Genomic DNA, 14,075 nt, shown 5'->3' with positions numbered 1-14,075 from the left:
ACAGAGAACTCGTAAACACACTCAGGACACATCTGACTGGTGTTTCTCTCTTTTATTTAAAAACAGTGCTTCATTACCATTTGCAAAGGGTGAGGAAGGGCTCCTCCCTTGCTTAGAGTTTATAAAAGCCAGCAACATGATCAATAATTTATACACATGGATAGTAATACAAAAAAAAGGAATAAAAGCTAAAGATCTAACTACTCCGACCTTCACAATTCCAGCTACTTGATAATAATAGGAGTAACCCAATGAATACTGTATGGTCTGAAAGCTACTATACAATATGATACTTAATGAGGGGGGGCAGGAAGTTAGAGACGGTCACAAAGCCCTGGGATGCAGGTACTGCTTCTCCAGAGTCAGCAAAGAAATGGGATCCTGAACAAGCAGCTTGGGCGTCCTAGGAAATGATCCAGGGAAGAGGAAAGCATCCAATTTTGATGCATCCTATGCCCCGAGGGTACCTGGCAATGGAAAGATGGTGGGGAGACTGCATGAAGGGGCGAAGTCAGTCGTTGCCACTAGAGGTTCCGTGAAATTGTAGCCTTGCATTGAAAAGCTCTAAGTCTCAGGCATATCAGCCTGTGAGGTCAGTAAACGCTCCACCAGCTCGGTATCGCTCTACAGCCCTGGTTCTCGTTTGCTATCGGCCCCAGGTTGTTTTTTTTTTTGTTGGTCCAGCTATTTACAAGCAGAATTGATAACATAAAAAGAAAAACAAATCATACCCCCTGGGGTAAAAGAAGATTACTTCGTCACTTGAGAACGCAGCCAAACCCAGCTGCCAAAACTACAACACGCGCGCACACAAAAAATACTGTCAAGAGAAAAATAGAAGAAAGTGACTGAAGCTGAGACTATTTGTGTGGGAGGCCAGATTCCCTTAACGAGATCACTCCTCAGGGAAGCAACAAACTGACCCCCTCCCACTCCCCAAAAAAATCTGGCAAAAGAGAGACTTATTGATCAATCAATCCTTAGATCACTGGCACTTTGCAGATTGCCAGCCAAATGAATACTCAGGTGGACGGCTTTACACATCAGCACTCTCCCTAGAGACAAGGTTCTGGCTGATGTATTCTTACTCTGCTACCAGTCTTTGCCGACTGGCTGCACTGGCACTGACCTTATTTGTCATCTTCCTGTGTAAGTTTTCTCCAGTTGCTGCCAAAAACATGGGTAGGACAACAACTGCAGGTGGTTACAACACTTCTGGAATGTCCCCCTCGACTGTTAGTGGTGGCAACCGATTCTGGTATTGGACATCTTAGTTCAATTTGCTTTGTAACCTGTGTGTGTTCTGGGGAGGGGTGTTATATTGCATACGGCAAGCTACAGGAAGGACTCCACCCTGGAGGACACCCAAAGCCTACTTGGAAAGGGCCCCATTTCACACTCTGGCTAACACATTCCTGCATGCCTTGTCGACTATGATTTCATTATAGAATAAAATAAGTTGTGGGGGGGGGGGGGGGTCAGTAGGGTGGGGACAAGGAGGGAGGAGCTTTTCAGACAGTAACATCACCAAAAAATAGTGTTTTATGCAACAAAGAATCAAGTCTCACTGGTGTATACTACAAAATGTTTGACATTTTCAAGAGCATGACAAAATAAAAACACACCGAAGTTTACATTGGATGTTCACCTTGTTCACTAGTTTGTTTTTTTCTCCTATTTTAAAACAGTGCAAACAAGTAACACACTCTTTAAAAACCACTTCCCCCTCCACCAAGGCATGGACTCCTCAGACGTGGCCATACTAGAGGGGCACAAGCAGCAAATTATCTTCCAAGCTGCCCATGTGGTTTCCCTTTGGAGCTGGACTCAGCAAAAGAAGAGTTCCCCAGAGCCAGTATTTTTTTCCCTTCTTGAATTCTTAAGTGCTCCCCACACCTATTCTCTACTTATCTTCTCCTTAGGGATTGGGGTACAAGGGGGATATATGAAGATTTGCAAAGCCCCTTCGATGCCTACATAGCAGAGTTCAAAAAACCACAATAACCAGGACCTCATTTAAGAATGATTCTCACCAGAAAGCTGCTAGGCTATGAAATAGTTTTATAAACATTTTATACCAGTTAGGCCCTACCTATATTGGGGTTTCAGACATTACTTAGATCTCATATAGAACTTTTCATCCATGGTTTCAAAGGGCTTCACAAAAGGAAGATAAAGTATCACTATCCCCGCTTTGTGGATGGGGAAAACTGAAGCAAAGGAAGGTGAACTGACCTGCCCAAGGTCACATTGCAGGATCATCGACAGAAGCTAGACTAGACCTCAAGTCTTCCACTCCCAGCCTAGTGCTCCATCCCACTGGACCATACTACCCCATAGCAGTGGGCTATCTAAACAAGAATATAATTTAAAAGCACGGCTTTGGCTAACATGATTGAATTTTACTGTAGACAGGACCTCCATGCCTGCCTGCCTGCCCTACAAATGGCTGGTTATAAGAAGTTGGTAATTGGTACACTAAAGGCATGTCTACACACAAAAGTTGTACTGCTTTACCTATGCCAGTGTAGTTAAAGTCACATAACACCCCTAGTGTGGATGCAATTATATATACATAGGTGCCTTATACTGATATAGCTTATTCCCATGAGGGAAGGGGAATAAGCTATGCTGGTATAATGCACCTTTATACCAATATAAATGCACTCGCATTAGGATTGCACCAGTATAACAATATCACTAAAATCACTCTCCTAACCAAACTAGTTATACTGGTACAAACACTGGGGGAGGCAGACCAGACTTAAGTGGTTAAGAAGCTGAGCCAAGTCCTGTGCGAGAGAAACTCTTGAACACTGATCATTACAGGGCAAAAGTACTAGATGTTCTCAGTGATAAAAGCCTGCCCCATTTCTATCCCTATAAAAAGTCTGAGTATAATTAATTCTGCATAGGGAGATATAGGTCTTTCTCAATCTTTGGGACAATGGATACTTCAAAGATTGATACAGTCAAGGCTTGGCTAATCTGAATGGAAATAGGTTCTTCGTATCATGAGCCAATTCATTAAATGTCATCTGTGGAATCAGAGTCATTGTGTTTGCCAAGTGGGACGGAGGAAGGGATGAAGGGCTCTTGCTTGCCATGGCCCAAAATTCATAGGCGCACCCCTGCTGCAAAAATCCAGCTGTGGTAAAAGCTGTCTGGGAGGTCTTGGTTTTGGAAAGTATCACCTGGACTGTATGGATGGTAAATGTCTAAAATTACAGAACCAACTCCTGTAGTCAGCAGGGCAAAGGGCTTAGTTTCCCCCTAGCCCAGTCACCACAGAGTAGGAATTAGGGAAACCCAGGTGCTAATACGCTGAGGGGCCTTGAACAGTGATTAATAGACCAGGGCAGCCCCCACTGATGCATTAGAGGCCTGGCCTTTGTGGATCAGAAGTTGGTGACAGTAGGTGCTAAAGCATTAGGTGACCCACCCTGTGCGAAACCCAGGCACTTCTGTGACAAGAACCCAGATTCTCAGCTCTAAGCTGGGTTATATTTGCCAAGCACAGACCCTGCTTAAAAGCAGAAGTGTGTTCAGCCCTCCCTACAGATGGAGATGAAAGGGGGCAACCAAGCACATGCTACATTGCCATGGTGCAGGAGGGCTCTTGAGAAAGTGGAGCTTGACCTTTCAGAAGCTACAGTCAGAACCAGCTGAACTGAGACACATGAAAGGGGCCGAAGCTCAAGCTGCTGTCACTGCAGTGCTAAGCAAGCTGTGTCCCCTCGCCCTCTCCCACTCTGTAGCCCCACAGCATCAGCAATTTCTCCTTCCTGAGAGTAAGAGAAGAGACATCCTGTTTTCACCCCCCCACCACCACCACCCTAGGCTGTGATGAACTCCGTTTAAGGCTTTTGGTGCGTCTCAGCTCCAGAAAGGAGTCTCCCACTCCCATCTGCCACATGATGGAAATTGGCTTCCCTTCAATATGACACTAGAAGTTCTACTGGAAATTTTTTTTTTTCCCCACTCAACCAGTAAAAGCCAAAAATCCCACCGTCCCCTCATTTCCTTGATTTTGTGAAAGCCCCAACACCCCACTCCCCCCACCCCGTTTTCAATCTAACTAAAATATTTATATACAAACAACAAAAATTGTCATAACTGCAACAAACCAAACTTTGGCTTGAAAAAACAAAACAAAAACAAAAACAAACAAAAAAAGTGGCCAACAGGCTGGCAGTTTGGTGTCCCCTTGTTCTAGCTATTCTTCCACAGAATCAATAGCTTTAGGGTCTCTAGCTTAACTCATATCTCCCCGATCCTTCCCACTTCAGGCACCTCCTCCCTGCCAGACACAGGGAGGACGTGTGCTGAGGGGAAGAGCAAAGATGTGTGTTGTGCATGGCTGGGTCAGTGCACCTCCCAGACAGCCCTGCTCACTTACAATGCTTAAAGTTCAACGCATCTGGTTTCCTATTCTGATATCAACTGTTGACAGAGAAGCAAGTGTATGGTGGCAGGAGTTGAAAGGCTCTAGCTACAAATCCTCACCCCACACTGCCCTTCTGGGAGTGAAAAGTCACCCCCGTATCAATTCAGCTAGACAAGGGAGCCAAATGGAATTGTGCTTCTCTCTCTGTTTCTCTAGTGTCTAGGGTTAGATAAAGCATCAGAGAATCTGCCTTTGATTGCAAGAGTTGCTGAGAGCATAGCAATAACTAACAACTGGAGGGGAGACTATTCCTCTGAGTTCTAAAATCAAGCTCTGCTGACAGCAACGACTCCCTGCCACAGTGCTACTCCTTGCAGCAACCTATAAAATGCCTGCTTTTTAAAACAGAAAAATCACTCTAGTTACAAGAGCAGAAGGAAGATGGCCTTGGGAGCCATGGAGTCCTTCTCAATAGTCTCTCTGCTTTAGAATCTTACAGTCTGTAGTGTAAATGTGGACTGAGTAGTCCAGGTGCTCTTTGTAGGATACTGAGACGCTGGGTGAATGGCCACTGGGGCTCTAGATTAAATATTTAAGGGCCTCAAATAGATCTAGGAGATGGGAGGTTCCTATGACTTCAGAGCTTGTACAAACGGCTTCTGCCTGCCTCCAGACATCTGAGCTATCCAAAATCACTTCAGGAACAGCATTCTGAAATAAAACACTCTCTTCCCCTCACACACACTCCCCTGTCCCTCTGCAGCTGATCCATGACTCATTTTTTGTCTTCACACTACTTTAATGATTTATTTGCAGCAATGCCTACGTGGCTCATGGTGAATAGAGAGAGGGACCTCGAACGCTGAACCTCAGAGCAGCTCATTGTGGCACTGATGCAGGGCTCTTCAGCCAGCTTTCTTCCTCATAAAGCTGCAAACACTCAATAAATCTAACCACTCCTTGATGTCCGAGACACAAGCGCTCTCAACCATTGCCCCAAGCTCTGCCGTTACTGCCCACGTTTGCAGCATCACACCACCCAATCCTCAAGAAAGGAAAAAGGGGCAGTAAAGGAGAAAGAGCTTAGAAAGCAGAGGAAGGAAAGATAATTACAGTCCAGTAGTGGACAACAATCAACTAGGATTAGGTGTGTGTGGAGGGAGAGATATAAAGAATTCATTTCAAAGTCTTGTCCCCTACTGCAGTTAATAGCCCACGTCTTTGGGCAAAGTTTGGGCAACTATACAGTTCCAACACTGCTGAAACCGTTCCAAGTGTGTGCATGCCAGATGGTGATACAATGCTGGAAGTCTCTGCATCTCCCCTCTTTTCAAATACAAACAACTATTTCTCACCAGCATGTGGGTTCCAGCCACAGCCAATCAACGCGTCCATCCAAAAGGCAGAAACACAGCAGGAAGAGGCTCTCCCTCACATCCTCCTCTCTCACAGGTGCCAAGCACCAGACCCAGGTAAGTAACTTTGTCCACAATTAATTGCATGATATTGGTTCCTAACATCTTTCCTTATCATTAATTGCCTCTTCCGTGATTGGTAGGATAAGCTATGCACCAACATAAAGACACGGAAATGCATTATTTTTTACCACAGTTAAAAAAACAAAAACAAAAAACAAACGGAAAAAAAAAAGCACAATCTTTGGAACAAAAGAATTAAAGGCAGAAATTTAAAGGAAAAATACATATTCAAAGAACATAGTGAGGTATAAAAAAGTATTTTCTCTTTTGTTTTTTTGTTTTTCCTCCTCATCTTGCTATAGAGTTCCTCTACTAGTAAATATTGCAATAGCCAGGCCTCATGAACTGGGGGGCTGTCCCACTTGCAGGGGCTCACGTCACTTCAGTAGGGGGCGAATCGGCTGTAGCCACCTCGGTATAAACTCGCCTGCAGAAGTTAAAGGAGAAAAGAAAAGGGGATTAGGAGCTCGGGGAGAGAAACATTCAAAGCAATGACAAAAACTCCGTGAAAGGGATCGGAGAGAATGCGTCCGGGTGTTGATCTACCACCTTTGGAGCCTCCCACTGGCAGATGAGATGGGAAAGTCAGAAAAAACACACCAGGCGCAGGTGGGACAGCCTCACAGACAACCAGTTAGTTGAAAGTAGAGTTGAGCAAATCTCCCAATCCAAACAGCTTCAAGGATCTCCGAGTACAATGTTTCCTTTTTGGATGAACCTGCTTGCATTTCAATGTTCATAACAGCAGATACACAATACTGACTGGAAGCAGACATGGCAAGGGTGAGTTCTGTGCAAGCTGCTCCACTCACCTCAGATGCTCACACACCTCATTCCTGACCTGGTCTAACCTGTGTCTTTCAGGTCATGTCCCCCACCACAGCTCTTCTCCAGCATCTCACTCCTCGAGTGACCAGATGTCTCTATTTTATAGGGACAGTCCTGATATTCAGGGCTTTTTCTTATATAGGCGCCTGTTACCTCATCTCCCTACCCCCTGTTCTGATTTTTCACACTTTCTATGTGGTCAACTTACTCACTCCTGACCTGGAACACCCTTGCTGTTCCAATCCCAGGAATTCCACAGCCCCATGCACCTCAGTGTTGGTCTGCAATGCTTCCAATGCTCAAAGGCCCTCATGTTCCTTTCTATAGGGGGTTTCTTTCCACTCAGAGCCCTTAAATATATAGAACTTGGGATTTAGGAATGCAAGAAGCACTAAAGATAAAGGAGAGCCAAATGAGCCATCTAGATCTATTCCCTGCAAAGAGTTCTTGATCCATTCACCTGCCATCTTTCCTATATAGTTCGGCTTTGCTTTACAGAGCAATGCAGGGGCAGAAAAATGTCTCCTTCTACCTCAGCTAACCTGCTCGCTGCATGTATCAGAGTCAGATCTGACTTTAGTAACCAGATAAGCTTTTGCTACTTTTTATTCCTCTGAGCCCTGCAGAGCTGAGCAATGGAACTGGAATCTATTCCTTCTTGTACAAAACAATGATATACTAAGTCCCAAGCAGTGACACCTGTGGAAACCCACTGAAGGCAATGGGTGCAAAGGTGGCACTTAGGGCCTAATTCCTGACTTTCATTCTGCCATAGCTGACAGGTTGCTCACTGCCAATCATTGTGTTGCTCCTCAGCAACCTCATTCTAGCGCCAAGGGGAACCAGGAACAACAGCTCCATCGGCAGCTCTCTGAGGCCCAGGAGAGACAAGACCTTATTCTACCTCCCTCACCCACCAAGAATTAGTATTCTTTGCATGCAACACAATTTTTAAAGTTAAGGTAAGTGGTAGTGAGAGGAGGCCTTGCACTTTCAAGCTTTGCCACAACAGTTTCCAAAGACTCCATCCAGTAGAAGCAGAAGCAGCCAAGGTGAGGACCAGGGTGTACAATGGGGCCCAGCTGGGGGTACTCCTGCCCTCAGAATTGGGCAGGGGAGACCACCCACACAGTCTGGGGGCACTAGGACTCAGGTGTGTCTCTGTGCCCTTCCCCTCATGTGGGCTTGGGAGAAAGCTATAGAGCGGGCTGGATAAGGGCAGAAACAGCCAAATCAAAGATCTTTGGTCCTTATGGTTACATCTACACTGCAATAAAAGATCCGTGGCTGGCCCAAGTCTGCCGACTCAGGCTCTCAGGATTTGGGCTGCAGGGCTATAAAACTGAAGAGCAGAGATTCAGGTTTGGGTTGGAGTCCTGGCTCTGAGACCCTGCAAGAGGGGGAAGGTCTCAGAGCCCAGGTTCCAGCCTAAGCCCCAAAGCCCACACGGCAGTTTTATAGCCCTGCAGCCCAAGTCAGCTGACCTGGGCTCTGAGACTCAGGGCTGTGGGTTTTTCAGTACATGGTAGACGTATTCTTGCAGAACTTTCTGCAGGTTTGAGTGGACTTTTTCCATCCTGTTCTGATTGGCTATTGGCTCCAACCCTCTCCCTCCCCCTCAGTCTCTCTGCCTCAGCATCACTCCTGTTCCCCTCTTCTTCCCCTTCCCTATTCCCCTCATCTCCCTTCCTTTCAATGTCCCCCTCACCCTTCCTTTTAATTATCCCATCCTAACTGTACCCACCAAAATAAGGAAAAGAGTCACAGCACTAACATGCTGTTTGTCACCAACACATTGTTCACTCTGATTGTGTGCGAGACCCCTTCCCCCAACCCTGTTTCTGTGCTGTCTGATTAGACCATAAGCGCCTCAGGGCAGGGACCAGCTTTTATTTCTGTGTTTGTACAACGCCAAGCACTATGGAATCATGGTCCATGACTAGGGCTCTTAGGCGCTATGGTCATATAAATAATAATAATAATAATAAAGCCACACTATCAGGTATCACCCTATTGCTCTCCCCATCCCCCTCCTAAGCACCACAACAATAAGCCACTGCTCATCTCCAACTGCAGTAACAGATCTGTCAGGCAATACAGACAAGGGGGTAGTGACAGGCCTCTTGACTAAAATGAAAAGGTGGTCGATAGAGACTCTCAGCAGGCAGCTATTCACCATAGTAGGAATGAGAGAAATGGCAGGAGGACAGAAAGAAAATCATACTTACCACAGCGCCAACTCCGTAGCTAGCGGCAGGGGCAAGGGCGTGATAAGGGTCTGCTGTGTACACCCTGCCATAACTGAGGGAAGGGGGAAAAGAAAAAATGTCACTCCACAGAGGGATTTAGATATTGCTCTTTGAGCAGAGGAAGGGGTTGGGGGATGGTGTTATGCCCCCGCCCACACCTGCTTGAGGCAGCCCCACTCCGGAGAGAATCTATGGATACATTGTATGAGATGGGATGCGAGAAAGGCCTGCAAGGAGGGGATACACAAAAGCCATATTCTCAATTAGCAGGAGTGTGGTGAGGGCAGCTGGCATCACATTTAGTGCCTCTGCTACAACTAGTGGTACGATTTTGGAGGAGGACAACTACTGGTATTAGGGCAGCTGCCATGATTACAGCAGCTAAGTGGAAGGGAGAGAGGAATTGTCCAGAATACGAAGATAGGAGTGTAAGTTTTAGAGATGGATAAGTGAGAGATTTTTCAGTCTGCTGGCAATTCCAAAAAACAAAAATTGAAAAAATTAGTTTCAGGTCAAACAAAACCTTCTGTTTTGACTTTAAGTGTTTTTCTTGACATTTTTGCATTTTCAAAACTGAAAGAAATTTCAAAATAAAAAGTGGTTTTGACACCAAAAATGAAACTTTTCAGTTTCAAATGTCAAAACAAAAAACATTTAGATTTTTTCTGATTTTTGGGAGGGATGGGGGCGTAGGAGAGTTGGCCGAAACAATTTGGCGAAACCAACACAAATTCATGAAATGTTCTGGTGTCGCTGAATTTGCCTTTTTGACACTCCCACCCCCCAAAAGTTTTGGTTGAAAATTTTCCCCCAGCTCTAGAAAAACTGAAAAGTCCCACCATGCATTTGAATTAATATGCAATTTTCACTGTACAGGGAGATAAAAGACCTTATGACAAGCACTCTGATAATAATCTGAATAATTCCTTGCACATATACAGAAGTTTTCATTAAAGGATCTCAAACTACTTTACATGGTAATTCTTACCATTTTACAGATGGGGAAACTGAGGCACAGAGTGATTCAGTGACTTACCCACAGTCACAGAACAAAGAAATTGGAATATAAACCATGTCTCCTGACTCTGAGTACCTGGCCCTAGCCATGAAACCATGTTGTCTCTTTTGACAGAAGACCAAAGGGGTAAGGGAGAAACCAGGCTTAGAGCCCTATCCCGTATCTCTGACAGCTACAGAGCCCAAGCCTGGAATGGGCCAACTGGACATTTTCCTCTAGAAAGGGAGAGGGGGAGGGGGGAGAGAGAGTGTGTGTGTGTGTATTTTGGGGGGAGAAGAGGAACAGTAATGAGGTAGAAGAGTATTTAAATGGAGTAGCAGTACTCCATGAACCCCTGAGCACATCAAGCTTGCCCCATTCCTCCTTACATACCCATCGCTGTAAGCTGCTGCAGCGGCGGCAGCGGCCGTGGCTGCTGTTGCAGTAGCAGGCTGTGCATATCTGTAGGCTGCATATCCACCCTGAAGGAGAAAAGAGAACTGACTTTACAGATACCTGTCCACCAACAGAAAGCAAAACTCACACACACCACAAGGAGAGGAAGTGTTTCAAACTGCATCAGCTCCCATGTTACATCCATCACAAGAGAGTCACCCTCTAACTCCTCTATGTTCTACCCCTCAGTAGGGTTGGGGAGAGCCTCAGTAGGCAGTTCAGTGAAAGGCATAGGCTGAAGGAAATCTCATATGGTCATTCGTGTGGGAAATTACAGTTGGTGTTGAGGAGGGGAAAACCAGGATAGAAAAGAGCTAAATTTGGCTGTTGTACCCCTATAAGCCGCTCTGTCAGAGTTGGGGGAAGCTGCCTAAGAAGAGAGGTGTGGGCTGCGGGCAAAGGAACATAACAAGGTGTTCTCTTTTCCAGAAATATGCACTTTAGAAAGAATATCACCCAGGGAAACTCCCTCTTTTGTTTCTTTGCTGCGAGAGAGACAAGAAGTTTAGATATTCACCTGGTTCAGATACACAAAAGAATTATCAGTTAGTGAAACTCCCAGAAACTGAACCAGGTGCAACTAACTGGCATTCTCGGCAGAGACAGCAAGGATTAAACATTCAGAGAGACGGAACTAGCCTTTTTCCACTTTGAGATGGCCCCTTCAAAGTAAGGCTGAGGCATGTTGAAGACCTCCGGGCATTACATCAGGGAAGCTTGTGTTGTTGCAGTTGTCCATGCTATAGTTGCTCTGAGAATACACAGAAGCCTTTTAAAAGATGCTGGGATGCTACAGATCACAGGAGGTTGTTCAGAAATTTAGTTCCGCTCAGAATGGAGACAAAGGCCCATCTGAAGAGGCTTCTACTGTCAGAAACCAGGATAATGAGCTTGGTGAAATGGAGATTTGACCTGCATTTACTGTATAACTTTGAACATGGCTTTTGTTAACCATATGGGGACAATATAGCCAGTGACTCCAGTTTGTGAATCACAGAGACATTACTAAAGCCAGAAAACCCCCGAGACAGTTTTAAACATTTACACAGTTGTGTAGGATCAAAAGCTGACCTTACATAGGGTTAATAACACCTTTGCCATCATGAGCCGACAAATTTTTTGTCCAGAGGAGGGCAAAAGCAAAACCTCAAGCTCATATTCAATCTGAGGGGAAATACATGATCCTTCTCCTCGTGAAGTTTGTCTCAAAGTTGGTTTTTTTTTTAAAATAGGTAATGGCTTTTATTTTGTTTCCACTGCCTTAGTGGAGGTACTTGGAATGAAGGATGGGAAGCTGAATGGAAGACAAGTTTGCAGATGCTTTCTTACTCTGGAGGAGATGAAGATATAATGTCGATGGGTAAGTTAGGATCTTCCTGTTAATGAGATACAGCATATTGCAAATTTTCACTCATTAAACATTACATCATCTTTCTTAAATGGTGTGATGTCACTGCTTTTACCCTCCCACTCTTAGCTGGCTGTTTTTTAGTCCCTCCATCTAAATTTGCTGGGTTTTTATACTTTACTGCTGATCCCCAAACATGAAAGAGGGTGCCTGAGGTACACTGACACCCAGTTCATTCATATTAACCTTCCCCAGCAAATGCAAGCAAAACTTCAAATTGACACCACCACTGTACTCTCCTAGTTTATGAGATTCCTGAATTCTTGGTATGTCTAATGTTCAGACAGATGCAAAATTTACGCAGTTCCGCACGTTAGTATCACATGCAGAGCAGCCTGCATCAGAATGTGCCCAGATTCCCACTCTCCCGAACATTTACTAGCCACATGGGAGATCAGCAGCCATGTTTAATGTGAGTGGAGGTTATTGTGAACATAACAGCAAGATGCAGTTTGAAACCAAATAAAAGGTTTTCATTTATTCTCTTTTAACTTACATGTCATATAACAGGAAAAGGGACAGAGGGACTGGAATCAGGTGTGGGAAAGGTAATGGCGTAACATCTATTGATCAAATTAAAAACTAAGCATGCTGACATCTGGAGCTAAAACAACCAGCAAAATCACCACGTTCAGACTCATATTGGCTAGTTCTATCTATCCCAGCATTCTCTTGGGACAGCAGTTTGTCCTAGGCTCTACCACAAGCTCGGTGAAGTACACAGCCTCAATTACTAGAGCGTGCAGCCACAACGACCTGCTATTACGGAAACAGTCAGTCACCACTGGAGTTAACATTCCAAACCTTAACAATCCCCGCATCCCGCCCCAAAATAAAAATGTCTCCCACCCTAGCCCACACCACAATGTTAATAATTATAACAAGCAATAACCCATCTGTTATATCAGAGAAGGGAACAGAGACTCCACTCAGAGATTTAGAATGAGATGTTAACATTTCTTCAGCCGACTGCACAACAAACAAAAAACAAGAGAAATATTTCATTGGAGAATGAAGTTAAGCAACAGCTGACACGTGTACTGGTCTTAACCATGCACTGATGCAAAATGGAAGCTACTATTAATTAAAAAATATTAAAGGATACATGTATATACACACATAATCAGACCTATTTGATCTGGAACGGTTTACATATTCTTTGTGTGTACACTATAAATAAAACAAAAAACGGGGACTAACATCACTATGATACGTTCCTGAGCAAGGACCACTTCTGGGGATTCAGACATCTGGATATAACTAGCATTACCTAAGCAGGTCTGAATACACTAAAACGGGAAAAATAAAAGGTCCCATTTCTCACTCCTTTTCATTCCTTAATAATTTCTGGTGAGTTTTAGGGCTTGTAAAAGGCAAGGGGACGCTCTGTGGGAGTTTCCTTCCTCAGCAGCAGCCCCTGCTTTTCCAAACCCATGACCCATACATAGCTCCGTCAATGCATCTCAGATCCCACACCACTTGTCCAAAGCACCTATGTCTCCATCCTGCTATTCCTGCCCACACATAACTTTGCCTGAAGTAAAAAGCTAATCCATTAACCCATTCGCAGGGGCGTACCCCCAATGATTTCTGATGCCACTCTCATCAGGGATTGTAGCTTATTTAAATTGTGTCACTGTAGGATATTTTCACTGAACTTGCATGTTCATGTCATCCAATGAAAAAGACCGCTCCTGAATAGCTGCTCCATACTTCTCTAGTGTTGCAGAGGGACCCTAATGGAGCCTACCCTTCAATGGCATAGTCCCTAAATACCCAAGGCAGTTGTGCAATCTCATTAGCTTTTTTTTAAAACCTCCAAACTGTGTCAAAACAAATGAATGGGTCTGGACTTCTTGTGAGAATGTGATGTCAGACACCTCCCTACCAGCAAGGCAGTAACAAAGCTCTACCACAAGAAGGGAGGAGGGGCAAGGAGAAGGGCTGTATGTATTTAGTGTGCAATCAATTGCAAAGAGAAGGCCCTTCTACAGCATGGGTCTTTAGAGCGCATGCTATTTTGGCTCAGTTGAGGGAGATGTGTGAAGACAGACGAGGACAATCTAGGCACTGCTTTGGCAAAGTGCAGATCAGCTTCATTTGAGTTCTTTTACTCTCAGTATGTCTCAAGAGCTGAGAGAAGTTGTCTTTAATGAACCTCTCCTCTTTTGTGGCTATACGGAGGGCCCTACAGGCTGATTCCATTGTCCTCATCTGTCAATCTAATTGGATTTTCCTAGGTGTGTGGCAGAAGTCTCCTGACCTCAAACTG

The 14,075-nt window shown here is 44.8% G+C and overlaps 1 protein-coding gene across 21 annotated transcripts in view; it reads right to left on the bottom strand.

The window, feature by feature from the left end:
• Positions 1–37: 37 nt before the first annotated feature.
• RBFOX2 (RNA binding fox-1 homolog 2) overlaps positions 38–14,075 on the bottom strand; it is a 263,059-nt gene continuing 249,021 nt past the window's right edge. For 11 of the 21 annotated variants that reach the window (XM_050926909.1, XM_050926918.1, XM_050926881.1 and 8 more), the window contains 3 exons: positions 10,333–10,421; positions 8,922–8,994; positions 38–6,292 (listed from right to left, as the gene is read on the bottom strand). In XM_050926909.1, the coding sequence (XP_050782866.1) occupies positions 6,248–6,292; positions 8,922–8,994; positions 10,333–10,421 (207 nt within the window). In that variant the 3' untranslated portion in view covers positions 38–6,247. Of the gene's footprint in view, positions 6,293–8,921; positions 8,995–10,332; positions 10,422–12,695; positions 12,773–14,075 lie in introns of those variants that run through there. The other 10 variants (XM_050926928.1, XM_050926787.1, XM_050926863.1 and 7 more) reach the window with 2 other exon arrangements.

Source organism: Gopherus flavomarginatus, chromosome 1 (genome assembly GCF_025201925.1).
Source record: "Gopherus flavomarginatus isolate rGopFla2 chromosome 1, rGopFla2.mat.asm, whole genome shotgun sequence".
Taxonomy (NCBI): domain Eukaryota; kingdom Metazoa; phylum Chordata; order Testudines; family Testudinidae; genus Gopherus; species Gopherus flavomarginatus.
The sequence above is the reverse complement of the archived record's forward strand: the minus strand, read 5'-3'. Positions and strand labels throughout refer to the sequence as shown.